The sequence below is a fragment of the Ictalurus punctatus genome, chromosome 10, assembly GCF_001660625.3.
Source record: "Ictalurus punctatus breed USDA103 chromosome 10, Coco_2.0, whole genome shotgun sequence".
Classification (NCBI taxonomy): domain Eukaryota; kingdom Metazoa; phylum Chordata; class Actinopteri; order Siluriformes; family Ictaluridae; genus Ictalurus; species Ictalurus punctatus.
This window is the reverse complement of record NC_030425.2, coordinates 14,677,471-14,705,229: the sequence shown is the minus strand read 5'-3', so window position 1 is coordinate 14,705,229 and position 27,759 is coordinate 14,677,471. Positions and strand designations below refer to the sequence as shown.

The 27,759-nt window shown below is 36.7% G+C and overlaps 2 protein-coding genes across 4 annotated transcripts in view; both read right to left on the bottom strand.

Annotated features, from left to right (window-relative positions):
* Positions 1-1,093: 1,093 nt before the first annotated feature.
* Positions 1,094-22,059, bottom strand: ttc39c (tetratricopeptide repeat domain 39C). 3 transcript variants are annotated; one of them, XM_047158072.2, is made up of 14 exons: positions 20,885-22,059; positions 19,469-19,517; positions 15,210-15,350; positions 14,884-14,998; positions 14,230-14,575; positions 13,807-13,975; positions 10,670-10,763; positions 10,461-10,568; positions 9,214-9,323; positions 8,979-9,102; positions 8,175-8,272; positions 7,822-7,926; positions 7,320-7,358; positions 1,094-5,347 (listed from the first exon to the last, which is right to left on the bottom strand). In XM_047158072.2, the coding sequence occupies exons 1-14, from the start codon at positions 21,028-21,030 to the stop codon at positions 5,258-5,260; spliced, it is 1,734 nt and encodes a 577-aa protein (XP_047014028.1). In that variant the 5' UTR covers positions 21,031-22,059; the 3' UTR covers positions 1,094-5,257. The 3 variants fall into 3 exon arrangements, with proteins under 3 accessions (XP_047014028.1, XP_017332999.1, XP_053539399.1); XM_017477510.3 differs by having other exon boundaries at positions 15,222-15,350; positions 20,885-22,056; XM_053683424.1 differs by lacking the exons at positions 14,884-14,998; positions 15,210-15,350; positions 19,469-19,517; positions 20,885-22,059 and adding an exon at positions 14,095-14,146 and having other exon boundaries at positions 14,230-14,248.
* A 1,808-nt stretch (positions 22,060-23,867) lies between these two features.
* The window catches only part of lama3 (laminin, alpha 3), a 40,990-nt gene continuing 37,098 nt past the window's right edge, over positions 23,868-27,759 (bottom strand). The window contains exons 32-38 of the mRNA XM_017477511.3: positions 26,993-27,173; positions 26,667-26,822; positions 26,365-26,530; positions 25,878-26,008; positions 25,204-25,297; positions 24,565-24,684; positions 23,868-24,259 (exon numbers count right to left, since the gene is read on the bottom strand). Coding sequence (XP_017333000.1) covers positions 24,117-24,259; positions 24,565-24,684; positions 25,204-25,297; positions 25,878-26,008; positions 26,365-26,530; positions 26,667-26,822; positions 26,993-27,173 — 991 coding nt within the window. The 3' untranslated portion in view covers positions 23,868-24,116. The remainder of the gene's footprint in view (positions 24,260-24,564; positions 24,685-25,203; positions 25,298-25,877; positions 26,009-26,364; positions 26,531-26,666; positions 26,823-26,992; positions 27,174-27,759) is intronic.

Here is a 27,759-nt window from a genome sequence, read left to right as displayed (position 1 = left end):
CAGTGTAAAGCGCTTTGGATAAAAGCGCTATATAAGTTTGTCACTTACAATTTATATAGTGAATAAAAAGCTATTTTGGATCAAGCGTAACTGTGTGTTAACTGTGGCTTAAATAAAATGTTGTAAAAGTTATTCTCAGTCTCCAGGAACTCTATTTTCTATTTTAAAAATTTATAATGCATAACTTTTTTGTATTATAATAGAGAACTGATGATAACATAGAACTGATGAAAATGAAAATGATGAAAATCTCCTATGTTTTTCTTGTTCCTGATTTTCTCAGTTTTCTCTCTTCATCTCTCTCTCTCTCTCTCTCTCTCTCTCTCGCTCTCTCTCACACACATACACTCTCTAAATTTATATCCAGTTTTCTGTAAAGCTGCTGTGTGACAATATTAATTGTTAAAAGCGGTATATAAATAAAATGTAACTTTATGATGAATTAATACATACAGCATAAAGAGGTTCCATGTTACAAAGCACAAGAATGAGTTCAGTGTACTTCAGTGACCTCCTCAGTCACAAGCTGTGATTCCAGCAGAGCACCCTTGGGGATGTGGTACAGTGGGTGAGTCATAGCATGAATGCACAGCTGACAAATCTGATGCAATTATGTCAACAGGGACCAGAATCTTAAAGGAATGTCTCTATGATATTGTGGAATCCATGCCGTGATTTTTCTCTCTCAATATTTTAGGCTGTTCTGAGAGCAAAGTTGAGTCCTACCCCATATTCATATGATGTTCCAAATAAAGTTCAGTTTTGGCTAAATTATATTCACCTAGGTGCACAGTCTATTGAAAATATACAATAAGGCAGTGTAATTGGTGGGTAATTTTGTTTTGTCCAGGGTGCTTATTTCTACATCCAGCATCAGTGAAGCTATGCACAATTTTTTTTTTTTTTTTTACACCATATTGCTTGCTTGTCAGTGCAGTAGCCTCATAATAACATTGTTATTAATGTTATATATATTGGTTTCCTATTATACAAACCCGAAGCACAATAGTGTGCATTTTTATTTGAAAGCACAGGCTGAATGGAATTCATGACAGTAATCAGGTGTTGGAATAAACTGACAGGACAACATGCATTTGTTCTTATTAATTTATTTGTTGTATTTTTACATTTTGTCCAGTTTAATGAAGAAAACACAAACAAGACATACAATTCCTGTAACAATGCTGAATTTTTCTGATGTGAATCATTAGCCCCTGAGACTCTGAGGACTTGATGGACAAAGCCTCAAAATCTGATTCTACTGCATCTATGGTCCAGAATTTCTAATGCTGGACTATCTCTGACATAGTCCCAAAATAGACATTTACAAGAACTTTCAGAAATATGTTGTAAATATATAGAAAACTCTGGGAATATTGTGGAGTTGTGTGTGGAATGTAAAAGACATAAAAGGCTTTAATGCTGAATTTGATTGTTTAATAATAGCAGTGACATTTCAAACTTTTTTGCTGTATAGTTATAGCAAGCACCTGCTTAATCCCCTTTTTGTGTGAAATTTGAGCCTGTGGCACAAAAGCTGGTTTGGTTCTGAACCCTACATGCAGTAGCTAGTACGTTCACAGATTCTGAGAGAAATCAAAGTTACAGATTTCATGACCATGATGTGAAAAGGTATTAACAACACATTTTAATTCAGGGACAGCTGGCAGAATTGCCACTCATACACACTCAGTGACATTACTTTACAGAATGTTAGTTATGGTTATGCATATAGGGTTAACATAGTAACACAATACCTGGGCACTTAACAGTAAAGCACACAAATGATCAGTACAGATGTGAGACTTTGACTTATTTTGCACACAATCAAAATACTGTACATATTTGCCATATTTGAATGTAAGCATTGCCAAAGAAGAAAGAACAAATCACACTTCATCCTCCATATTTTAAATTGAAATGATGGTGAATGAAAGAAAACCTTGCTCAAAGAAAGGCAAGTCATTAGCATGGAAAGATCAGAGTACAGCCTTAAAGTAAGCAATCTCATTTTTAAAATTTTTTTTTTGATACAAATGCTCGTCACTGGCAAAGTATGTCTTTTGATCATACAAGATCATAATTCTAAAAGAATTTCATTAAGGTACATAATTGGACCTTAAAAACCACTGCTGTACCTTTGGGAGCACGTATTTCTACTTTGGGAAACATAAATAAACCTGTATAGTCACCTTTTATTTGAAAGTGAATTAAAAGAATATTTTTTGTGATAGATGAAATAGAAAAGAAGTGAGTAATAGCAAAGAGGCATATATCTAAAAGTGTTCTAGTTTTCAAGCCTGATAGGGAAACACTCTGTTGTAGTATTTGACATAGAACCTTTAAAAACACCCAGATGGACAACCGAGGAACCCACTGGGGTTCCAGCTTTGGGCTGGTAAATGTATCAGTGGTCAGAATCAGTGCTTAGAGATCATCCTTCATGTAAAGTTTAGATCTAATACCCTATCTAGCTGATAAATGTCTTCAGAAAACTTGGATAAGTTGAGGATGATGTGTTTTACTGAAACAAACTTCACTGGAAGGTACAACACTATGAGGAAATCTATCTGAACATATTTAACCATATGAATATATTTGTAGTGTTTCAGTCTAGGCAGCATATGCAGCGATTATTAGTATCTCATGCAACTGTGGGGTAACAGGCTGATTATTTAATGCTTCAAGAATATGTCATCTAACAAACCTGATTAAATCATCTTAATGTAACAGCAGCTATTAAATTAGATTGAGAGGTTCAGAAATGTTAAAGAAACCTGTACAGATCTCTAGAGAAGGGCTCCTCACATCTTATGCAGCCAGAGAGTCTTTCCAGTGTAGAAAATCATATCAGAAATTAGGTATTTTTTTTGATGTAATCCTATTACTATTACTGAAATATTAGGCTATAAAATATTATTTAGATTTGAGTGGACATTATGTATACTTGTTTGTATGCACTTTAAGTGTATAGTTAAAAAAAAAGACCAGTCAATTGGGCTCATAACTGAATAACATATCTGATAGTCTGGACTTATCATAATATTGAGGACAATTGTAAAGGGTTAGATACAGTAGCAATCTGATTTAGTGATCTTGTTTTTCCTGCAGAGAAGGAATATTTAAATATGGTCAATATTCTGGTAAGATGGTTATATTTTTATTATGTATCTTACTGTATGTCTCATAATCAAACCCAAGACAGTATCCATGTGTAATCAGTTCCTTGAATAATCACTTTTTTCTCACAGTTTTGGGAACATGGTCTCTCTCTCTCTCTCCTACACTGGCAGTGGCAAACATATTTCCAGCATGATAATGAAGACAACTGATTTATTGACTGGATAGAAATTCTGATTTTTGCACACCTCAAACTTGTCTTAATGATGGGACGTTAGTATGATTACAGATTTTAGACTATTAAACTGCATACACAAGTCACTGCAATGCAGACAACACATGCAGTGAATATCACTCAGCACATTTGATCACTGAAAAAAAACACTGATTAGTGAACTGTAGCCGAGATAGCAATGTCTAATGTGTGTGTGTCTGCAAACTAATCAGTAATGCTCTAAAGCAGGAATCATCGAAATGCTAGTCCCAGCATAGTATTTCAGCAGACTGAATCGAAAAAGAAAAAAACTGGCCATAGTTTGATGACTCCAGTTTCATTTAGCCTACCCACTCTGCTCTGATTAGTGACATGACTACATGACTTGATGAGGAAAACAGAATGTTTAAAGATGACTGGACAGAGAAATATATGGGTTTATTCTTCACTTTATGTTTAAAACATCCATCTCATCCTTTTGTAGCACTAGATAAAATTGTAATGTGAAGCACCACTGTCAAAACATAACGACTTGAAATTGCATTATTTATATCCACAAACTAATCATTAATGGTTCAGCATTAAAAGGTAACTGTTGTCATTCAGTCATGTTAGTCACTTATCCGCACCTTTGTAGCTGAACCTTCGCAAATTTTAGTTGAATACCCCTGAATATCCCTAAATTCAAAAGTGTAATTTTAAATGGTTAACTCCACTGGTATGGTCTATTGTGATACTATAGATTGGTCTTTGGTTCAAATTTGTTAACACAGTTCTAAATCTACATATTCCCATTTAAAACTACTTCTAAACTAGTAAAACTAATGTGGCGAGTGTAAGGGTTGCTGTCTTTAAACCGGTCACATCTGACATGCTGATTTTCAAAGGAAACAGGACCTTCTTTAGCTGCAGAACCTGCATACTCAGCTAACCAGCTGAAAATTGTTCATAATATACATCTGAGATATCTGAGATACTGAAATCCCTCTTGACAAATGTGAGCCTGTTCACTACTGAGCTATTTGGTTTGGCAGATGAACAAGGAGACCTTCATCTCACTTCATCTCCATCTCTGCTGCTGTGACACTATAATTTCTCCATCTGGGGATTAATAAAGTATTATCTTATCTTATCTTATCTTATGTTCTTAAATCCCAGTAACTGAGCAAGATATTAAGTGATGCTCTTGAGCCATTATAGTAGTTATCTGGGCATTAAAACATATTAAACAATTTATTATTCCACAGTGATTATTTCAATTATTTTCAGGGCTACTAGAGATCACATGTAGATATGTTCATATGTTTTGTAAACTGAAAAATTAGGGTTAAATTCTATTTCTTTCAGTGGGAATATGTGGGAATATTCTTATTAGAGAAAACGTTGAAATGTGACAGAGACCTTAGTCGGAATAATACCATCCTCTGACATTAACGTGTGTGTGTAAATCTAGTAATAGTGTTAGGTAGTGTTAGGTAGGTAGTGTTAATCTAGTATTATTCTCATGACACTCATTCTTAAATTAACATAAATTATAAAAAAAAAAACAAAGCCACCCAAATTCAGAACATTTTCTGACCCTTTCCAGATGTTCTGTCTAAAACTCAATACATATTGAAAAGCAAAACATTCAGAAACAGAAACATTCATTAGTATAATGGATCAGCTACCTTTAAATGAACAAAAATGTGGCAATACACTCAACTTTAAGCATAATCTACTACTTAAAAACAAGAAATCCACCTTGAACATAAGAAATGAGGAAAGAAACATTACTGTGATCAACCTATCCAACTAGAAAATAATTTGTCATCATTTTGGTTTTCACAAAAAAAGAAAGAGAATTTTCTTTTATGGCTCGCATTTTAAAAGGTGCCAAACAGGACTGGTCCCTGTAAAATGCACTTCCTGGATCGGTTGGGGTCACAGAGGGACCACTTCCTTCACAGACGCAAGGGCCGTGTGGATTCGCACATGCAGTCTGTTCTCAAAGTCATATCCTGTACAGTTCTCCTGCAAACATACACACACTCACTACTTCAACTCGCTTTACAGTGAAGTGAATTAGGACAGTGAAAAACAGCTATATGCAAAAAAACAAAACAATGTTTATATTAGCTTATATTAGCTAAACAATGCTTATATGGCTTTTTTTTAGGATATAACTGAAAATCAGTTTACTATAGCTTAAGTTCTGACATGTTAAAGTACCTTATTGTATAATAATACTGTTTGGGACTTCCTTTTTAGTTTCCCATTTCACCAAATTTCACCAAACTTTTCCATTTCTGCTCTACTGATATATTTTCTTTCAGTTTGTTCAGACCTGTTCTTCAGAATTAGTCTCATCGTGTCCTGGGGGAACTTTTATAATACAGGTGACATGTGGAATGTTACATGCTGCCCCCTGTATATTTTTAAGCAGTAGCCATTCAGACTGTATTTGGTACAGACTACACTTTATTAGGAACACTATACTAATACAGGGTAGTGCCGTCCTTTGCTCTCAAAACATCCTCAGTTCTTCATGGCATGGATTCCACAAGAAGTTGGAAACATTCCTTTGAGATTCTGGGCCATGTTGACATGATTGCATCACGCAGGTACACTCTCATGCTGTGAATCTCCCGTTCTACCACATCCCAAAGGTGTTCTACTGGATTCAGATCCGGTGACTGGGAAGGTCACTGAAGAACACTCAACTCATTGACCTGTTCATGAACCCAGTTTGAGACAACTTTTGCTTTGTGACATGGTGCGTTATCACGCTGGAAGTAGCCATTAGAAGATGGACATCCCATGAAGGGATCAAGCGATGATTGGTATTAATGGGCCCAAAGTGTGTCAAGAAAAAATTCCTCACAGTATTACACCACCACCACCAGGATGAACTATTGACACAAGGCAGGTTGGGTCCATGGTTTCATGCTGTTGGTGCCTAATTCTGACCCTACCAGCTGTGTGCCTCAGTAGAAATCAAGATTCATCAGACCAGGCTACGTTTTTCCAGTCTTCAACTGTCTAGTTTTGCTCATTGCCACCTCAGCTTTCTGTTCTTGGCTGACAGAATTGGAACTCGATGTGCTCTTCTGCTGTTATAGCCCATCTGCCTCAAGGTTCAAGGTGTTGTGCATTCTGCGATACTTTACTTCTCATCACAATTGTACAGAGTGGGTATCTGAGTTACTGTCGCCTTTCTGTCAGCTTGAACCAGTCTGGACATTCTCCATGAACCTCCCTTATCAACAAGGTGTTTCTGTCCGCAGAACTGACACTCACTGGATGTTTTTTCTTTATTGCACCATTCTGAGTAAACTCTAGAGAATGGTGTGTGTAAAAATCCCAGCAGATAATAGAGTTATAGGAAATACTCTGACGCCAACAAAAAATCTAACACCAACAATCATGCCACGATCAAAATCACTAAGATCACATTTTGTCCCCATTCTGATGATTGATGTGAAAATTACCTGAAGCTGCTGGCCTGTATACGCATGATTTTATGCATTGCACTGCTGCCACATGATTAGATTATTGCATGAATGAGCAGGTGTACAGGTGTTCCTAATAAAGTGCTCAGTCATTGTATGTATTTATAGTATTTCATTTTGTGAAATTCATCTGTATGTCAGAGTCGTTGAATCATGTTTTTCTTAATTTTCTTGTTGTAGATGTCATATCTGATATTTTCTCTTCTGACCTTTGTCCGACAGTTTGGATTTTGAGAATTTATTTCCCTTTGCCTTGACCCCATCTTTGACAATAATAATCTTCAACCCTGATTTGTCCACTGTGTCAGTCTAAGTGCCTCCTCTAGTGACAGTCACAGACAGTGCTTCTCGCTTGGTCACAGTTTCAGTTCAATGACGTTCTATCACAGAATCCTTCTATTTGCCTTTTGCTTTGCTTCCTATTTACATCACAGGCTGCTAGTGTGTGTATGCTGTAAAACACTACGCAATGCTCAAGGATACATATTGCTTACCTTTGCCTGAAGCAACAATGACCTTCCTTTACTCAAAGTCTACAAGCAAACAAAAAAAAGAGAATTGTTTACTGTAATTTACAATGATACCAGCACATTTGTTATTTCATATTTCTGGCAGGGTTTAATTAAAGCATGGAATATACAGCATAATTTAATCATTATATATGGCATGAAATGTAGTAATAGATTATATAGGAAGATGCATAGTTGCAATGTTTAAAATAATATACAATTTATTCAAATGCAATTATGAAAAGGATGTGAAAACTGTTTAAAATTATTGCATGTACAAGGACTATACAATAATCGCCAATGTGACTTTCATCGCGATGAATTGTTTGGATTACTCTCCTCCTTATGGTTTATACTTTTATACACTTTTCATACATCATGCTACAGGTGTCTTGATGCCAAGATAAAAGATCATTTTGAAAAATATTTACATTTACAAAAATAAAACAATTGTATTTGCTGGGTTTCCTCAGCTTTTTAAGCTTACCTCAGGTTTAGCTAATAACACACATCCTAGCTCGTAGTAGGCGTACGGCTGCACGTAAGAGTTGTTCAGTCGACCCAGCTCATCCCTGACTGCCATCTGGTACGACTGTATGGTTGAACGACAGTATAAACACGGAGTACATTAATCAGACTGTAAACAACAGCCACACTGTATCAGACACATGTTCTGCATGATTCTAAGCTGTTCTGGTTCCAATCTCACACACCTGATCTAACTAATCAAGATCCTCTGGACTATCTGAATACAGTTAAGGCCGTGTTAGATTGGGAGTTTTACAGGATGGCAGACTGTCAAGCATATGGCTTTAACATTCAGATTAATAGGAAACAAACCTGGACAGCATCTTTAATGTTTCCAAGACATTTCTGTATAGCACCGAGAAGCAGGTGTTTTAAACCCTGGCAAGATGGGTCGTCCAGACCCTGCAGCACTGAGAGAAGAAAGAAGCTGAAAGGTTAGGGTCAGACAAAAAAAGGCAAAGCCAGGCAAAACCAAAGCAACACTAGACACCTGCTCAATTTATTCTTTCTTAGTGATGGACTGTGTTTCAATACTGTTTTTAATATACCCTTAAATATTACAAAATTAAAATTTCTTAGATGATCCTTAAACAGCTGAGGGATAGAGTTGACAAACCTATAGATTTAAGGAGTAGAAGTTGCCAAGACGGTATTGTGATCTGATGCAGTTGCCTACTCAAAACAACAGAATATGTCAATGTTTCAAGTACAGGTTGTCCCAAAAATCTCCATACATAGGGACTATGTTTGCCAGCACCATGTTGGTTGTGCTTTCGTCAGTGGATATTTAACAGTGGCCAGTTTAACAAATGCAGTGGTTAAAACAGTCTGTCTAAAGATATCTAAAATCTTGCGGTCATTGGATGAAAAATATTTTAGACCATTCTAGATCACAAATTTTTTCCTTCAACAGTGCTGCCTACAAACCTTTTTAAGAATCAAAGTCAAAACACTAATATGAGGTCTAATACAGATCATACTCCTAGAAATGGCTCATTGAGGGGTTCATTTGAGAGTTAAGGGTTCTCGGAGTCCTTTTGTTTAATAGGAAAACACTCTTTTGTAGGGTTCTACACTGAACCTGAGGGAGCAAAAAAAAAGTGAACTTTATCTCACCTTGGCTCATGAGCTGCAGTTTGGAGGATGAGCAATTTGCAAGAGCCTTCCACAGGTAGAGAACTTCTACAACTCCCAGAATGCACAGCTCCTGTGTGGCCCCCAGCTTCCTCAATCGCTCTGCCTGTAAAATCAGTGAAAAAGAGAAGTGAACAGAGGTATCAAGAGCAGGAGGTCAACTTAGAGCATATGATAACTGTTTGCTAATTATGTTTATTAGTAGTAACAAACTCACCCTCCTGAATGCAAACTGCTCGATCTGATTGTTCTTGCGTTTGAAGAGCTTAGGTACGTCTTGGAAAACAGTGTTTGCACCGTCCAAATCACCCGACGCACCCTGGCATACTTGGTGTGGGATATAAATGAACACAAATGACCAACCATTATATTATAATATAATGCCACTGTCAATAATCATTGTCAATTCTGATTGGTCTTCAGCTCTGAGAGTAGTTCTGGCTGCAAGGTTTATATGAATGCACTTGTTATAGTATGCTATCATGTTTATTTTACCAATTTACACAGGAACTTATATGGCGGATGCTCCACATAAATAATTTTAAAATGTATGTATTCATTGATACGGTGAAGGTTTCTGTGTGAGACATTTATTCACCATTTATGGAAGTCTCCTGTGGTAGCGCTTTATAACTGGAAACTGTAACTTTATGTTTTCTGCTACAGGAAAGTCTTCAGGACAGCGGAGTCTATACGTTACAGTTTCTCAATTGTGGGATGTTTTCCTTGTTTATTTGATTATGTTCATTTTAGTTTTGCCCAACTGACAACTGACATGTAAACAGGTTATTCTGAGAAGAATTCTGAGAAAAGCACTAAACGATTTTGTTAGGTATATCTTATTGTTTTTCACGCTCTCCTCTTATGCTTAGGAAATAGTTTTCATGAGGGGTTGATAACGTGGACTTGTACCTGAAGATGTCTGTATTTAAGCTGTGAGTTTTTAGAGACATACAATACCACATCATACCAGACCAGACCAGATACCATTCATAATCCAGAGACATGGAAACCATTGATGATCAGAGCATTATGACACATCACTTTTTTTTGTTTATTTTGCTTTTTGTGTGCACTTAATATATTTCCTATACTTCTACAACCTGACTCTTGGCTGGTCTCCTGGTTCCTGATTCTGACTTTTGACAAGTTGCATTTGTCTGTCTTATCAATCTCAAAAGAGAGAAAAGAGGATGGTGACAGAATGACTATTTATAACTTCATAACTTAATTGATAACAGGAATGAACTTGTTTTGTGAATGTTCCACAACATGTAATGTAACTATAAATCAATAAAATGTATGATGTGTCATTCTTAAACAACAAAAGAACAATGAAACTCTGCTTTAAGTCGGCTGCATAACACAACCCCGACACTGATTATTTTCCTATTAGAGCATTCCCCTAAAGTGTCCCTCATATCCCTTACAAAAACCTCAGACTGAAAAAATGATGAAACATACCTCCAGTTAGATAAGCGTAGTAGCATTGTGACCACCTGGACTCATTTTTCAGTCTTTCAAAAGCCTTATAAGCATCTTCAAAGTTCATCTCAATCATACTGCACCACCCTGAGACATACACACACAGTATACAAGATTTTTATAACACACTTTGACCACTGCAATCTTCAAAGTATTTATATACTGTATGGGATATACAAGAATCATACCGATCTCATAGAGACACACATGTTGGATCTCTCTTTGGTCTGAAGCAAACTCCAGGGCATCATGGAAAGATGCCAGTGCACTGTTTATTTGGCACTGAGAGGAAAAAAAGCTCACAGTTTAATATTAAATCAGTATCCCTAAAGATTAATGAAAGGACTAATAGTAAAGCAAAAGGCTAGTGGATGTTCTTGATGATTTCATGTGAGCAAAAAATGAGATGATATATGCTTAGCTCAAACAGACTGTAGAATCTTTATATAAATAGTAGAAATAGTTGAGAATCGAGACATATACACACTGAGAACTTTTATTAGGAACACTATACTAATACTGGGTAGGGCATCCCTTTGCTTGCAAAACAGGCTTAATTCTTAGTGGCATGGATTCCACAAGATGTTGGAAACATTCCTTTGTGATTCTGGCTCATGTTGACATGATTGCATCACACAATTCTTGCAAATTTTTCAGGTGCTTTTAATACTTCAAATCTTCCATTTTACCACGTCCCAAAGGTGTTGTATTGCCCTCAGATGTGGTTTTGGTGAGCCTGTGCCTTCTGCAGCCTCAGCTTTCTGTTCTTAGCTGACAGAAGTGGAACTCAACATGATCTTCTGCTGTTGAAACCCATCTGCTTCAAGGTTTGACATGTTGTGCTCAGCACAATTATACAGAGTGGTTATCTGAGTTACTGCAGCCTTTCTGTCAGCTCAAACTGTCGACCTGTCAGTCTTTCTTTCAGTCTGGCCATTCTCCGTTGACCTCTCTCATCAACAAGGTGTTTCTGTCTGGAAAACTGACACTCACTGGATGTTTTTGTCTTTATTGCACCATTCTGAGTAAACTCTAGAGACTGTTGTGTGTGAAAATCCAAGGAGATCAGCAGTTACAGAAAGACTCAAACCAGCTCGTCTGGCACCAACAATCATGCCACAGTCAAAGTCACTGAGATCACATTTTTCCCCCATTCTGATGGTTGATTACCCTGAACATTACCTGAAGCTATAACCGTATGATTTTATACATTGGACCGCTGTGACCTGATTGTCTGATTAGATACATGCATGAATTTATAGTTGTACAAAAAATACAGTAAATATATCATTATAATTGTCTTTGGTATGTCCAGCTGTCTTAGTTATTTACATTCCTTATTTATTCACTTATTTTATCCAACCCATGCGATCTGATGTCATCTGTATGTTTTCTATTCCTCATACTCCTGTGCCACAATAGTCAGCTTTCAGACTCCTATTTCAAAATCCTATTGTGTATCTCTACATTTCGTCTCCAAAGATTTAATCAATCAAGCAAAAATGGTTTATTTCTTGAAAATAATTAGTTACAGTCAAACATTTAAGCCCAAACAACAATTTTGATTGTTTTTTATGTGTAAAGTTATTTCAACACTTTAAAAATTCCCTCAAAATAGTGCTTTTCTCCATTCTGTCATGTAATCAGGGTTGAGACGGATGCAAGTGCAGTTAAAGCATTTATTAAAGATACAGGCAGACAAATCCAAATCGATAGGCAAAAATGTAGTCAAAAACAGGCACAGGGTCAGGCGATGAGCAAACGGGCAAAACTAGGCAGAGACGAAAAACCAAGAAACGAGGACGAGAGGAGGATCAAAACACCAGGAAACGAGGACGAAGAACAAAGGGTTGGTATGGCTCTGGAGGCAAAACACAGGAACACGATACTTCAAAGTGAAGTGACACGTGAAGTGACATGTGAAGTGACAATGAAACACAAGGGGTTTAAATGCACAACGAAATCAAAGCACATAACCCAGAACAGCTGAAACATCTTAGGAACAACCAATACATTACAGGGGCGGAGACAGGACAGAAACCAAAATAAAACACACGTGTCAAAAGTAAACACAGTCAGTGAAAACTTGGACGCACGCGCTGTCGCGCTTCGGGAAGTTCATGAAATCCGTGACTCATTCGTTATAATAAAAATTATTATTAAAATTAAAATAAAAACAGTAACACAGAATCTGTTTTTTAAAACGTTATATAAACTTTTTTTTAAATAGCTATCTATTCTGCTGCGCTAGCAAGGTAGTTTAATGGTTAGCCAAATTGTTATCTAGCTACTCATACAAACTAAACATATTTTTTTTTTTGTTGAATGCAGCTGAATAATGTGAATACAAACTACAAAGCTACACAATAAACTTTTGTGTCTGTTTCATGATAGCACCAAATAGGGTGCTGCACTACATTACCCATCAGCCCCAACATGTCACAGCATGTTTCCTATCACTTGCACCTGTGCCTCATTTTTACCCTGATTATATACGTTCCTGTGTTTCAGTGTTTTATTGTCAAGCGTTTGTTGGTGTTATTATGTTTGTGTGTGTACCATATAGTTTACACATAGTATACCATATAGTTTAAATGTTTTGTCTTATTTTCTGTTTATTTCTGTTTCATGGTTCTTGTGTTCACAGTTTTAGTTGTTTTGTACTTCATACGTTAAAAATCTGCACTTGCATCTCCTCAAATGAATCCTGACAGTCTGGAATCTGAGTCAACATTATACATAAAACCACCACAAAGAATGGTTTGAATGTGTAATGTTCAGTCAGTCCTTTTAAAATTTCACCCAAACAATGCTGTTCCATTTGCCTGTTGCAGTAAAACTTAACAAAATCATTCACTTCAAAATAATTGAAGCAGAAATAGTTTTTTTTTTTTTTTTAAATCATTAAACTGTTTGTAGCTCTCTATTTTGATGAAACTGTCTCTTTCAAATTATGTTACATCATATTATATTTTACAGCAAAGAAAAAAAATAATTTGCTTCTTCATTTTCTATCCACTGATCTTTTTTCAGACCTAAAGGTAGGTGCTTGTGTTTAAAGGTATGTCTGCAGGGGTAGTGTGTCTGGCTCAGGAGTGGGAGGAATATGAAACACAATGATGACATCAGATGTCATGGGCTGGTTGAAAGAAATGTTGTCCTACTTGAGGTATTCATATTCACAACAGTCATTGTTTTGTTAAAAATATTAACAAAACAAGTATTATTCAAAATTTTCAGTTTACATTTTTTTTGCTTATACGTGCTTTATCACGTAACTAAGAAACAGTATAGATCTTAGCCTTTTGGGGCTACACACACCCACCTCTAATCTCTGCACTCGTCCTCTGAAGAAAATGAAGAGAGAGGAGTTGGGGTAAGTTACTGATTTCTTTTGCAGAATGGTTTTGGCTTCAAGCAGCCCTGCCCGGGAATCAGAGCCATCCAGAGCAAAGAAGGGCTGCACCACTGTGTGGTACCACAAGAGAGCTAGCCTGGAAGAGGACAAGGTGGGCATGAGAGAGGCACAAAGATCACAAAAGATAACACAATGAATGTGTGTGTAATAGCATGGGCATCCACTAATGGCTTTTCTCCTGATTACAGCCCATACCTGCTTTCCATCTTGCTGTCTGTATTAGCACAGAATCAAGAATTCAACAATGCTGTGGTACGAAAAAACTAGAATTTATAAACATATAACATTATTAGGAAATTAAGGATGAATTTTTCAATAACCAAAGCTTACGTGGCCAGTGGTGCCTTCATGTCTCTGCTCTCACTGGCGTAGATGAGTGATGCCAGGCCCTGGTGTCGATCTCCTGGGAATCCCAGCAGGTTGACAATCTTCAGTAGGTGGGGAGGAACCATAGAGATGCAGAGATGGAAAAGGCCATAGCCAAAACTGACTGAGCCCTTCAGACGCCCCAGTGCCTCCTCCGTCAGCCCGCCATTGCTCTCAGCAGCAGGCGTATTGTGATTTGCCTGATCAGAGGAACGCCTGCGACACGCCTCCTGAAGCTGGCTAATATCACTGTAGCATTTATTGTACATCTTCCAAGCCTTGCGGAGGATCCAGCCTCCTTTAATGTATGCTGCAATAAATGGAAATGGAGAAGGAGGTAATGTTAGGGCATTTGTTTCACATCGCATTAGATCGCATATGGTCATTTGGTAGCTGTCATTTTTGAAATAGCAAATTACAAAAAGCAAACAATAATAACGTAAAGTGAATAAAATAGGACATGGAATTACAGTTTAGAAACTTGTACCAGACATAGTCCTGAAATTACTGCACATGAATAATTCAATCAATATTACAGGTTACTGCATCATAACCATCTCTGAGTGCAGCGATTTTAATCAACCAATCCTAATCAATGTAAAGAATTCAGGATTATACCTGACAGTTCCTGTTTGATGAACGAGAGCACAGCGAGGTAGACCTGACAGTCAGCCACTATTATCTGCCTTTGCAGCCGATCTACTATTGCCAATCCTGACGTCTGAGAGTCCATCTGAAGAGGGAGGAACAAAAATGGATCTGGCAACCCCACGGAGCAGATGGTTTTTCATTATGTATGACAGAATAATATAGGGTGCCCCAGTCTCTCATTCATTTTCTCACTCTCATTCACTGTTTCACTCTCTCTCACTGCCATTAACATATACAATCAAAGAGGTGCTATTTGAATGACCATTACAGTTTGCATTCACAAATATACACACATGCATGCTTACACTCTTCTTGATTTTATTGCGGATGGTCTCGATGACACCAGCATTGTCACTTTCACACAGCTTCTCTGTGGTACGCAAGTCATCACAGGCCATCTGCATCTTCTCCTCCTCAAACGTCATCATGGCATTCTGCAGGAACAGAAAACAATGTTTTTTATCTTATAACACATGATCATAACATGAGGCATAAGACCATTCATTCAGTGTGAGGGGATGGCAGATTTTTATCTTTTAGCATTTCCATAGCCACTGGCACAGGCTGTAGCCTGGCTAAGAACAGACTAATTGTAAAAGGGGGTGGAGTTAGAATTAATACTTTTGTCAGGAGGTGTGGTTAGGTATTGGTGCTCCTGAGGGACGGGGGCATTGACCTGCGCCGTTCCCGGTATGCTGTTGCAATCCAATCAAATCAGCTCAAGGGCTGTACTCAGAATTAAGCTAAGCGCACATAGTGAGGATTTAATACTGAAATTGTGCTCATCAGTATTCAAACCTCAGGCATAACTATGGACTAAGTGCTATTCAGGCAGTTGCATGGGAGTTACACAGTCAGCTAATTCCTTGTCTGTTCAATGCTAATAAATGGTATTTAATTATTCTTGTTAGAAATGATGATGCAGTTAATTATGTTTCACATGTAATGACACAACATCTGTCTGATTCACATTTAATAGCTTTCTTTTCTTACTTGTGACAGATGACTAAGCATTTAGTTTGTGGTTCGGTAAAGAAGCAAATTTATCTTGAATTTGGATGACTTGACTGGTTGAACAAAACTGGGATGTATGAAATGAAACTATGAATGGAATATCAAGCCTTCACTTGAAATAAAATAAAAATAAAAATAATTATACTGACATTCAGTCAGTGTTAAGAGGAAGTCTCAAATGGTGAAACTTTAGCACAAATTTAGCCTAAAGTGAGTCTAACAATATCACGTCATACCACCTGCAGTGGTATCAAAATTCTACCATACCAAACACCTTGTACAAAGCTGCTGTACCTGCCAGATACACCTGTACAGATTTATATATTTTTTTATATAATATTTTATTATCTTTATTTCACTCATATATATATATATATATATATATATATATATATATATATATATATATATATATATATATATATATGGGTGAAATAAAGATTATACACACACACACACACACACACACATTAGCCAGGGTGTCCACTAAAAGGCAGAAATATTTCATATGTGCTTAACTTGACACACTGCATGCTGCAAACTTTCCTAAGCATTATGTACAGTACAACCAAATTATAATCCCACTGTCCAATATCTATACAACATTAGTTATTTACTTACTTATGAACTAGATGTTACTAGACAAAATATTCTATTTATGGTGAAACAGAAAGTTTGCATTTTCATCTGCAAACTCAGATTATATTATCAAGCATTATAAAACCAGGGAAACAGAGATGGGGAAAATGTGCTAATCAGAGGAAATTAACAAATACTGACAACAAAGAACCTTTTCTTAATATACACAAAGACACTTTTAACAAACAGAAAGAGAAAAACTGAGGAAAAAGGAGAAGAATTACTGACATAGCAGAATGTGCCTGATATTTTATGTAATTACAAAAAAACAATGTTAAATACCATATATAATTATCAGTGGATGTGTCAAGAGGGTCTCTACAGATCCTTTACATATTATTTATTATATCTTTCTACTCCACTAGCACAAGAAAGATGGTTAGACCACACTGTTTCTTTCAGGTCCTCTTTGGGATCATGGAACAAGGGCCTCTATTGTACGTGTACAAAATCACACCATAACCAAATATTAAGAAAACACAGTGACAAATAATAAACTGCTAGATGGTCCTGATCAATTTAATTCACTTTACTTTTTCACTTCATTTAGTACTATTCCTGTCCTGAACACAATGTAATTGCATGGTAAACAAATGAACCCTTCCTGTAGATTTGTATTGATTATATTTAATGGGCTTCTCTCCTCAGCCTTCTAATGCAATTCCTTCCGGTGTTGAGGGCAGGTAATGACATCGACGTTTGCATTATAGAACAGCAGCTCTCCCATATGGGGTCATGATACAGGTCTGTTTAATTGTGGAAAAGCTCTCTCTTTTGCCTTCTCTATTCCTCTTTTATTCTAACTCTTACTCTTTATAATGCACTCTATCCTTCTATTTCTAATCAAGATCAGTGAATGTGATAACAATTTTTATGACTGCAATTTTCCAATTTTGAGGTCACAAAGCACTGCTATATGTGTGAAAAAATTCTACTATATACACTATATACAGTTCTGAAATCTACAGAATTTCTGAACTGAAAAATGTTTCTCTTTTGCATCTTTTGTGATCTCCATCATTTTAAAATCTGCTTACCCCCAAATTCCACTGAAAGATGTCTCACCTAACACTATCAACCAATCTACTGATGGATAAGCAACACTGATGCTAATTTTTAAAGAATTACGAGTTTGCAAAGGGAAATGAGTTCTCACTTTGATTATCAGCATCATCTACATCAAGATCTCTCATCACCTGGAATGAAAGTCACTCATGACATTTAAACACAAGTCTTGTCATAGTCATTTCTTTACTTGACTGATCTCTGTCAGTTCTGATCTTCAGTCAGTTCTGTTTGGTTGACAAAATTGCATTTGAATTCTGTCTTTTTATTATGTCTTTAAAAATTTTTAAAAGCTGTCTGCTGTGGTCTGTACTGAGTGTATAAGTGCACTTCTCTGTTTTGATGATGTGACAGAACATGAGTATCTCTGATATTTTGACAGCAGTTATCTGATTGCAAACTGAACTAATTAGGCTACAGCATGTAACTATCCAGCAACTTGATCAAAGCATGGTTCACTGTGCGACAGGCACCAAAGGTAAGGTTAGAAATTACCCGAATAAAAAAATTTCAACTCCAGCGTCATTTTGGTAAAATACACTAACGCTGTCTTAATGTAGAGATGTCAAGGTATGTTAAAACCTGACTTTCCAGACTTCAGAACTCAGCCACAGGAACATCTGATGGGTTTTCCCAGACCACTTGTACATAGTTTTCTTTGCTTTGATGCAAAATGCACTCAGATAATACAGTCTATAAAAAGTTTGCATTAATTTCTCACTCAAGTTAAACCACTAGCAAAACCGCATGCTTCTGCAGGTCATTTTTCAAATGCTCTATTTCTAATATGATCAGACTCAGGTTTAAAACTCAACATACAATTCAAGTATGTTAGTAACAAATACAATATGCTAACCCTACACACCACAGTGAATGTTCTTGGCCAACAGAATGCCAAGATCACTATATAATATGCAATATCATACAATGGATTGCTGTAATCCAAAGTCTACTCCCTACAGTACACTACATCTAATTTAATTCTTGGAAGCCACCCACTATGGAAGATTTCAGATGAAGAATGGGAATAAGTGTGGCCAAAAGTAAACAGGAAATATCCCTTTTATTTTCCACCTCCTCCATCACTGAACTCCACAGATGAATTGTTTTCTCTGTGGAGGTGGAAGGTTTATCATCATCCACAAGACCAGATGGACCTCAATGATTCATTGCATGATGGGTACTGTATCTGGGCATAGAGAGACATATCTGGGCATAAAAATAAGCCTCAATTTCTGATATCCACATAATTTTAATTGCTGTTAGCAAATCATAAAGTGGATTATATATTACTTTCAGGGAACCCAGAAAAATATCACCATTCCAAAAAATATTCTTTAAGGTTCTGAATGATAATATACTGTATTTCTGTTCATTATGATGTTTAACTGCATTCTGTAATAGCAGTTCTGTACTGCTCAGTCCTGAGTTCAGCATATGACATGTCAACATGGCCACCCACACTGTCAAGTGTAAGTATCACTTCACCACTTTAAATGATTTTAGAATAGTATTTACTTTAAGGTCAATCAAGATCAACATAAACATATTAGTTGTTTAAATCTATAAAATTGACCATACATCATAATATTAGATGGCTAGCTTTTTGATAACAAAACACAGACATATTCATTCATAGAGGCATCCATGTTTTTCCCCACTTTGGAGTTTGAACACGCTGAGCTCAAAAATGACATAACTCCAGGTTCAGAGTTCCCACCTCTGAGTTAAGCCAAACACAACATAATTACTGCATTCAACTTAAATTATTCCCAGATAGGTATTTAAATGCCAGCACTAGTGATAATAATGGAGGTTCGTAAGAAACACTGACCAGGAAAGACACAAAACTGGCTCCGAAGCTCATCAATGGACTTTGGGTCCTGTAGAGAGGAAAAATTACATACAAGGAATCAGCAAATTTGTAATTACTACACTTATGCTATTTCAGAAAATGTGTTCCTGTTTTTCTTGGTTATTGACAGACTATAAAGAAATCACAACCAGATGGTTTAACAGCTGTAGCAAACAAATATATGGCTTGTAATGATCACAGCAGGGATGTAGCAGCCACATAATGCACAAAAATGACCTGAATTAGAATCAAATTCTTAGACATTTATATGAATTAGGAATTGGTCTCAGTATTGTTCTATAACTTTCTGTATGTTAAACAAGCTGCATTTTCTCCACTGAATTGGACCTCTCCATCCTAGACTGAAGGTGGACACCCCCCCTTCCCCACTCCAAATCCTCTTTATTTATGTAGGACTGGGTAATAAATTTATTCAACTATGGCTGAAGTCACACGGCTTATAATGCAAACACACTGATTACCACGAATGCAGATTTCTGGAAATTCTTTGTACAAAACAAGGGTTGATGTATTATGATAATTCATAAACGTTGGAGTGCGTATAATCAGGAGCATAGCCTGACATTTTACAATGGGATGATGTGCCCAGTTTAGGGGGTGGTGTGGAAACCTCGGTTGGGGCAAAATACTAATCCGCATGTCATAATGTGGCTCCCCCATCTCTATATGGCCTGAGTAGGATACCTATCTGGCCAGCGCCTAAGCAATTTTTTGTTGTTTACCAAGCTACAAAAATGTCATAGGTAACATAACATTTGGTTACATCTTATGCTGTATTTTAGCATTAACAATTCAATATCATTAGCTAACGATAGCTAATAACAAACTGAAAAATCTAATGTTATGCCTCCAAATAACATGCCCAAGGAATTGTTTGCTTTTGTGTTAGCTAGTAAAACTTGCTTATTCCAGCATGACATTACACTGAGTGACAATCCTCACAGTCGAAGAATGATGTAATGATCGTTCAGATTTAACAGAGATGCTGTAGTGGGAGTTTTGTTTTTATTCACATTAGCCTATCAGAGCAAGATTGATCAAGTCGTTCAGTTTCACGCCATATGACGTATGTTACCACACGGACAACAACAATAATAATGACAACAGCAACAACAATGGAAACAATAATAATAATAATAATAATAATAATAATAATAATAATAATAATATCTTATTGGGGTGGCCTGAGGTTACCTACAATTGTACTGGCCACCCCTGAGCTACACTCTTCAGTATACTACCCTGTTCTGTATGTTTGGTGATGTTTCTGCTCAAACACACCTGCTAGCCCTGCTCATTAACTGACAGGTATGTCAGGTATGTTGTCAGGTATGTTGCAGTAAACCAACTGTGCTCTTGCTGCAGTAGGCTTACCTGTATCTCCTGAAGAGCTCATCACTTTCCTTGAACCCGTTGTTGAGGAGCATACTTATGCCCTGCAGTGCCAGCTCCGCATCATCCAGCTCTTCCTTCATCTCCACCTGCGGATGTTGATGCTGATGCTGCTCGCGGCCTGCCATTGCGCATGCGCTCACACAGAAGGGCGATTAACAACGAATACCAAGCGTAGAGAAACCATCAAAATGACGGGCCAATCCTAAAACAGCCCTAAACCTAGCCTAAAATGATATTAAAACACAGCTGGGAATTCAAGTTTCTCCAGTTTTCGTGCGCCTTTCAAATCCTTAGCGACGTGTGTTTCAGCCAAGATTTAGCTCGCATATTTTGTGAGAACACCGATGTTCAGGCCAAACGTCCTCTGCATCCCTGTCATATCCATCTACTCGAAATCTCTCATATGGTTTCAAATCAACTAGAACATACAATCATTTTTATTGTTTACCATCCTAATCAATGACGCCGTGTGATAATCCTCCCGGCAGCGTGAAGTCGAAATACAGTGAGATATATTCGCTCCTCATTCATTTCTGCAGGTGTCCTGACATTTCATCCTAGCCGTCAGATTGTCCGACCAGTGCTTACTGCGCATGCGCAAATCAATATTGCGTCATTTTTGTCACGCTGAACAACACGCCCATCATTTTTTACTACTTGCGTGTGGTCTTGGAATCTGATGAGGTATTTTGCACTGTAAAATCATCCTACCTGTTTATTTTATACCGTTAGGACAATCTGATAGAGTATTTTGCACTGTAAAATCTTCCTGCCATTGCCAAGTAAGAATCTTCGGCAAAGTTACACTGAATTATTTTACGTAGTCACAGACGCGAAGCAAAAACCCGCAGAAGGTTTTCGATGTGGTAGGATGATGGATCGATAAATATTAGCTATAATTTTGCGCTACTGCAGGAAAGTCTGACAAGGCAGGACAAATCGACAGAACAGCGGATATTCCCGAGGCGGTACACAAAAAAAGCAGACTGGCAGGGTTGCCAGATTGTATTGCCTATTTGCATTTATATTCACTGTTGATAAACCATTCACAACTCACTACATATTAACACAGGATAAATTTCTAAAAAAATCATTCAAATAAAAACGTTAATTCAACAATTCATAACTTCTTAAAGCAACAATGGTTATTATATGAACTGTTTGTTTGTTTGTTTTACAGATAAATGTGCTGAATAGAAATTTAAATAGTAAAGAGTTTTGGTCAATCTGGCAACTCATGTCAGCAAGTCACAGCCTATCACTGAACTGGACCCTCTTCTCACTGTACATTCAACCACGGTTGCCAGATTGCATGCATTAATATTTTTGTTATAATAATTACGTAAATTATGGAGCTTGGAAGCTGACAAAGGCATTTTAATATGAATTTGATTTATTTTAGTTATATCGCCTACAGCTCACAAATAAGTTTTCTCTGTGGTGTATTTAATAACTTTGCAGTTTTTTCTTTGTTTTGAACTTGATAGATCTAGGATTTCATTTTCAAGTTGAAAACAAACAAAGCATTTTTGATAAAGGTATTAAATACAGAAAAAACAGAAAAAAGAAGTCAATTTAAAGACTGTGAAGGGTATGTCGTTCAAATATAGGAAACTCGTATTCATTTTTCAGCTCCATAGGAATTCAAATATCAACAGTATATTATTATTATTATCATTATTATTATTATTATTATTATTATTATTATTATTATTATTATTATTATATCGAGAATTAAATATACCATCCCAATCTGGCAACCCTGCTTCCAAACGGCATATGTCTGATTCACCTTGCTTGAGTCAGCTTCTAGCACTCAGCATTTAAGTACAGTATATACACTCACCAATCACGTTATTAGGAACACTATACTAATACTGAGTAGGGCCTCCCTTTGCTCTCAAAACATCCTCAATTCCTTGTATGGATTCCACAAGATGTTAGAAACATTCCTTTAAGATTCTGGTCCTTGTTGACATGATTGCATCATGCAATTTCTGCAGATTTTTCAGGTGCACTTGCATGCTGCAAATCTCCCGTTCTACCACATCCCAAAGGTGTTGAATTAGATTCAGATCCTGGGACTGGGAACGTCACTGAAGAACACTGAACTCATTGTCATGTTCATGAAACCACTTTGAGACAACGTTTGCATTGTGACATGGTGCATTAACATGCTGGATGTAGCCATTAGAAGATGGATAAATTGTAGCCATGAAGGGATGCACATGGTCAGCAACAATACTCAAACAGGCTGTGCCAAACGATGATTGATTGGTATTAACGGGCCCAAAGCGTGCCAAGAAAACACACACACACACACACACACACACACACACACACACACACACACACACACACACACACACATATATATAAATCTATGTATGTATGTATGTATGTATGTATGTACTGTGCAAAAGTCTTAGTCACAAGTTATGAAATTAAATGTTTCTACATTTAAAAAAAATCTATAAAGCAATAAACAGTAATAAATAAAACAAAGGCAATATTTGGTGTGATGACCCTTTGCTTTTAAAAAAAATTGTCTCAGGTAGAATTAGTGCAGTTTTATAAGGAAATGAGCTGCAAGTTTTACTGAGCATCTTGCAGAACCAGACACGGTTCTTCTGGAGACTTTGACTGTCGCACTTGCTTCTTATTTTTGTAGCAAAAAGCAGCAGCCTTCATTGTGTTTTTTTGTCTGAAAAGTGCTTTCTTACCACTTAATATGCTGGTTTCTTTACCTAAATACAAACATTTTTCTGTAACATTTAATTTTGTGCTGGAAAACTAATGTTTGGAAATCTAAAATGTTTTTATACTGATGCAATAATATAGAAGTCATAAAATAAAAATCTATAACAAAGTTTGTACGAACAAAAAAAAAAACAGGGTGCCCAAAACTTTTGCACACTACCGTAGGCTCAGAGAAAATTATTTATCTCACAGAACATCAGAATACTTAAAAAAAAAAAATCTTTATTCATACTTTTGCTTTTACTATGAAACTAATTGTGGAACTGCTGAAAACATGTCCCCATGCCAGGATTCTTATTCATAAAATAATCACAATTGCACATAGTTTCAATACACTTAGTACTGCCTTTTAAGTCTAGTTCCTCATAAGGAATTTAATTGGACTTAGACATAATCAAATAATTATAAAAATTGAATAGGATATACATTACTAATCTAAACAGGCTTTATACTACTCTGCCGGACACTGATTGACGTTGACGGAACCGAACACACTGCTAACAGACTGAAATGAAAGAGCAACCTGGTTTATTTGCACATTTCTCAAACATCCCATGTAGGAGCTCAACACGGGTACTCTCTTCCGCTTGGTCTCTGCATTGACAATATGAATAAAAATCCATTAACAAAACAGTAATGTACAAATGTCATTACTACCAAACATTTATTTATATTTAATCTCCGTCTACATACAGTGCTAACCTTAACCAACCATGTTAATCAACAACACTGCATGCACATCTCTCATATTGTCCTCTAAATGTTATTTTGATTTTTAAAAAACAGGACATGTGGTATTATTAATTCATAATTCATTAAATCATTATTGTGATATTGTCTATATTTAAGACTCTTCAAATGTGCTTGAACAGGAAACAAATGTATTTGTGTGAGTTTACCTGGTATGCCTCCAATGTAAAGTGTATGATGAGTCTTGGAGGGGGGATGAACATGAGGCCCAAAAGCACTGTTGGAATTTTGTCCCATCTTTAGCTTGATAAAGTTTCCTTTTTTGGTCACTGATGAGAAAAAAGTGTGTAAAAAGAAGATTCCTCTCCTCCCTTTCCTATTCTACCTTCACCAATTCCTAGCCCTTGTCTCTTAGTACTCTAACTGCACTTCCACTGACAAGGTGATGGTTTCAAGGTCAGTGCCTAATCTCAGATCACCTTGTGTTGTTCTACCACAAAATAGTTCGTTCTTAGGTTACTAAGATTTTTAGTCATAGGTAGCAAAATAGTGCAAAATGCAGATTGTCTGAAACTCTATAGGTTAAAAATGCATCTGCCAAATGAGTAAAATGTGTCTACTGCCAAGCTGTCAGGTGTAAACATGACAACACTGTTCTGACCCCAGCAATGAATACTGACCATAAACTTACACTGTGTATTAATACAGTATCATACAAATCAATAAAGAATTAATATTTTGGGCCCATTTCATTTCAATTATATACTAACTTGGCTGGGATCAGTGTTGGCAATGTACAGCAGGACTTTTGGAAACCAGTCCTCTGGGATCAGGAGTAAAAATGTCACCTGTCACATGATGGAAGGATTTCGCACAGAGCGGCAGTGGTGAGGTCACAGAGGTGCTGTAGTCTCCTGCACCATCATTCATCTGGACCACCATCTATAATCACACATGCAGGTCAGCACAGTCAATAAAAAGCTCTTGTCATTATTCGAAGGACATAAAAACATATTATATATAACAGGACACATTTTGAGAAGAAGGCTTAGATTTGATATTGGTCATTAAGTAGCAGTTTGCTATCTGTTGCCTGCAAGCCAAATGGCAATTGCTATAAAAACATAAAGACAAATTTTCCCCTTCCCTTAAGTGACCTCCAACCCCTCTGTTATAAAGTATAATGTATGCATTAAACAAGGGGGTGTGTCTGAGCATCTGTATTATGAATGGGGGTGGAGTTAATTTTTCTGGGCTAGAAAATAGCCATAAACAGAATTCTGGAATCAAGAAAACAATCAGATACATTGCACGGCAACATTGCAAATAACAATGTGGTTGGTTAATTGATGAACACTATGATATTAATTGGTTCAACTGGAAAAGTTGCATAAATACCCTCTTATAATTATTTGTAATTAACTCTGCTGCTAATGAAACAACAAATATTGAAACATATACTGGGTGCTAAAGACATAAAGACACCCATAATACCAACAAGGGACTCTAACCAGAGACTCACTGTGCCTTTCTTCAGGAAAACACTGAGGCTGTGATCTTGGTGACCTCTGCAGTGGAAAAGTAAACCAGTCATGTTTCTGGGACGAACTTCAAAAGTTAAATCGAACTCAGCACCCAACATGAAGTGTTTCTCTGGGGAAAAAAAGTTGAGTGAAAATGCCATTCAGGTGTAGACATAAAGTGCATAAATAGGTGTATAAAATACAACATTTTTATAACTATATATAATTATAACTATTATACTGTACTACATGTTTATATAAAACCTTTTCACTCTAAATTGAATGTCTGAGAGCATTTCATCTTCATCCTTTATGTTGGTTTTCCATAATTTTTTCACTCATTAGTTTCCATAAAATGATAATGTCACTGTTGCACTTAGCGTTATAAGCAAAATGTAAAAATTGTGATTGATAGATTTCATGGTACTGCTCCATATCTACTCTGAATTTAAATGAAATGAAATATGTTGTAAATGAAGTCCTGACCTAAAATCATGTGAGAGCCACCACCAGTGAAGTATGCCCCTTCCTCAACTGCCCCATCAAAACAGGGAGCTCCTCCATGATTAACAGCTGGCTCTCCAATAAGGACATTGTTAAACCTGACGTTGCGGATACATCCTATGATACTCTTCTTAGAGAAACGTATGCCCTGAGAAAGAAAAACAAGGACAGCTTTTCAGGAAATGAAGCTTCCTTCCACGTTCTGATTTGTGAAGAAAGAATTTCATTGTACTGTTTTCATGTACTGTATACAGTATGTATAATAACAAAGTATTATAACATGCCTGAGTGTCACTGCTTGATTGAATCTTTCCAGCTCCAAAATAAACAGGAGGCTGAAGCTCCATTGAGATCCCTTCATCCTTCTGCAACTGTCCATCCGGCACCCGAAAACCATCCACCACCATGTGCGTGACGTGCTGCTCAACACTAAACCTGATCTGTAAAAAAATGATACAAACACCCTCAGCTTGTGCTTGAGGTCACTACTATAGTTTAGTGTAAATCTCACTGAGAGTGAACCATCAAATCTAAATGATATATATTCTCTACAATGTTACAATCCTATAATGTAATTCCGCATGTAAAAATAATGGATTTAGAGACATACATTGTGCCAGGCACCATTATTAATCTTCTTCTGATAGTAAATCAATCTTCCATTGCCGACAAACAGATTGACTCTGCCACCTTTCAAGAACAGGATGACACGAGCAAAACCTTGCTTATCTGTGATGTGGAGCAGCAATCCATCAGCTGACCTCGTCCGCATGTCCAGGAAAATATGAGGCCTGAGAGACATGAAACAGTTTAAAAACGGATGGTAATAATAATAATGTTTGTTTCACATTGTGGATGAAACATCTACAATCTATGCAATAATCTAGGTCCATAGTTCTCAGAGTGGTGTCCACAATCCAACAGACATGGATATTAGTGGTGATATGGGAAAACCTGTCGGTTGTCTTTGATGCTGAATCCTGTTTCAGCTGAAAAATAAAAACTCTGGTTTTGGTCAAAATTGGCTTTTTTGTTTTGTCTGTAACATACGTTGATATCTCAGCTTTAAAGAACCCAAAATGACAGGAAAACGTTTTATTTACTTTTCTAACCTTGTCTTGGCTTTCTTCCTGCATTGAATATGTGTAAAGAGCCAGTTTAACAAACATGGTTGTAAAACAGTCATCCTGCCTAAATTGTCTAATATCTGGCTAGCTAAGTGTTTTCTCAAATAGTGAACATCATGCTTTGATTATGTGGTTGGATAGCTTTGTGCCATAGCAAAATGGACACGTGTCAGTTGTCATCAGTTCAGTTTGTAATCATATACCGACTGTCAAAATAACAGTGATGTTCCTGTGCCACGGTTGGAATGAA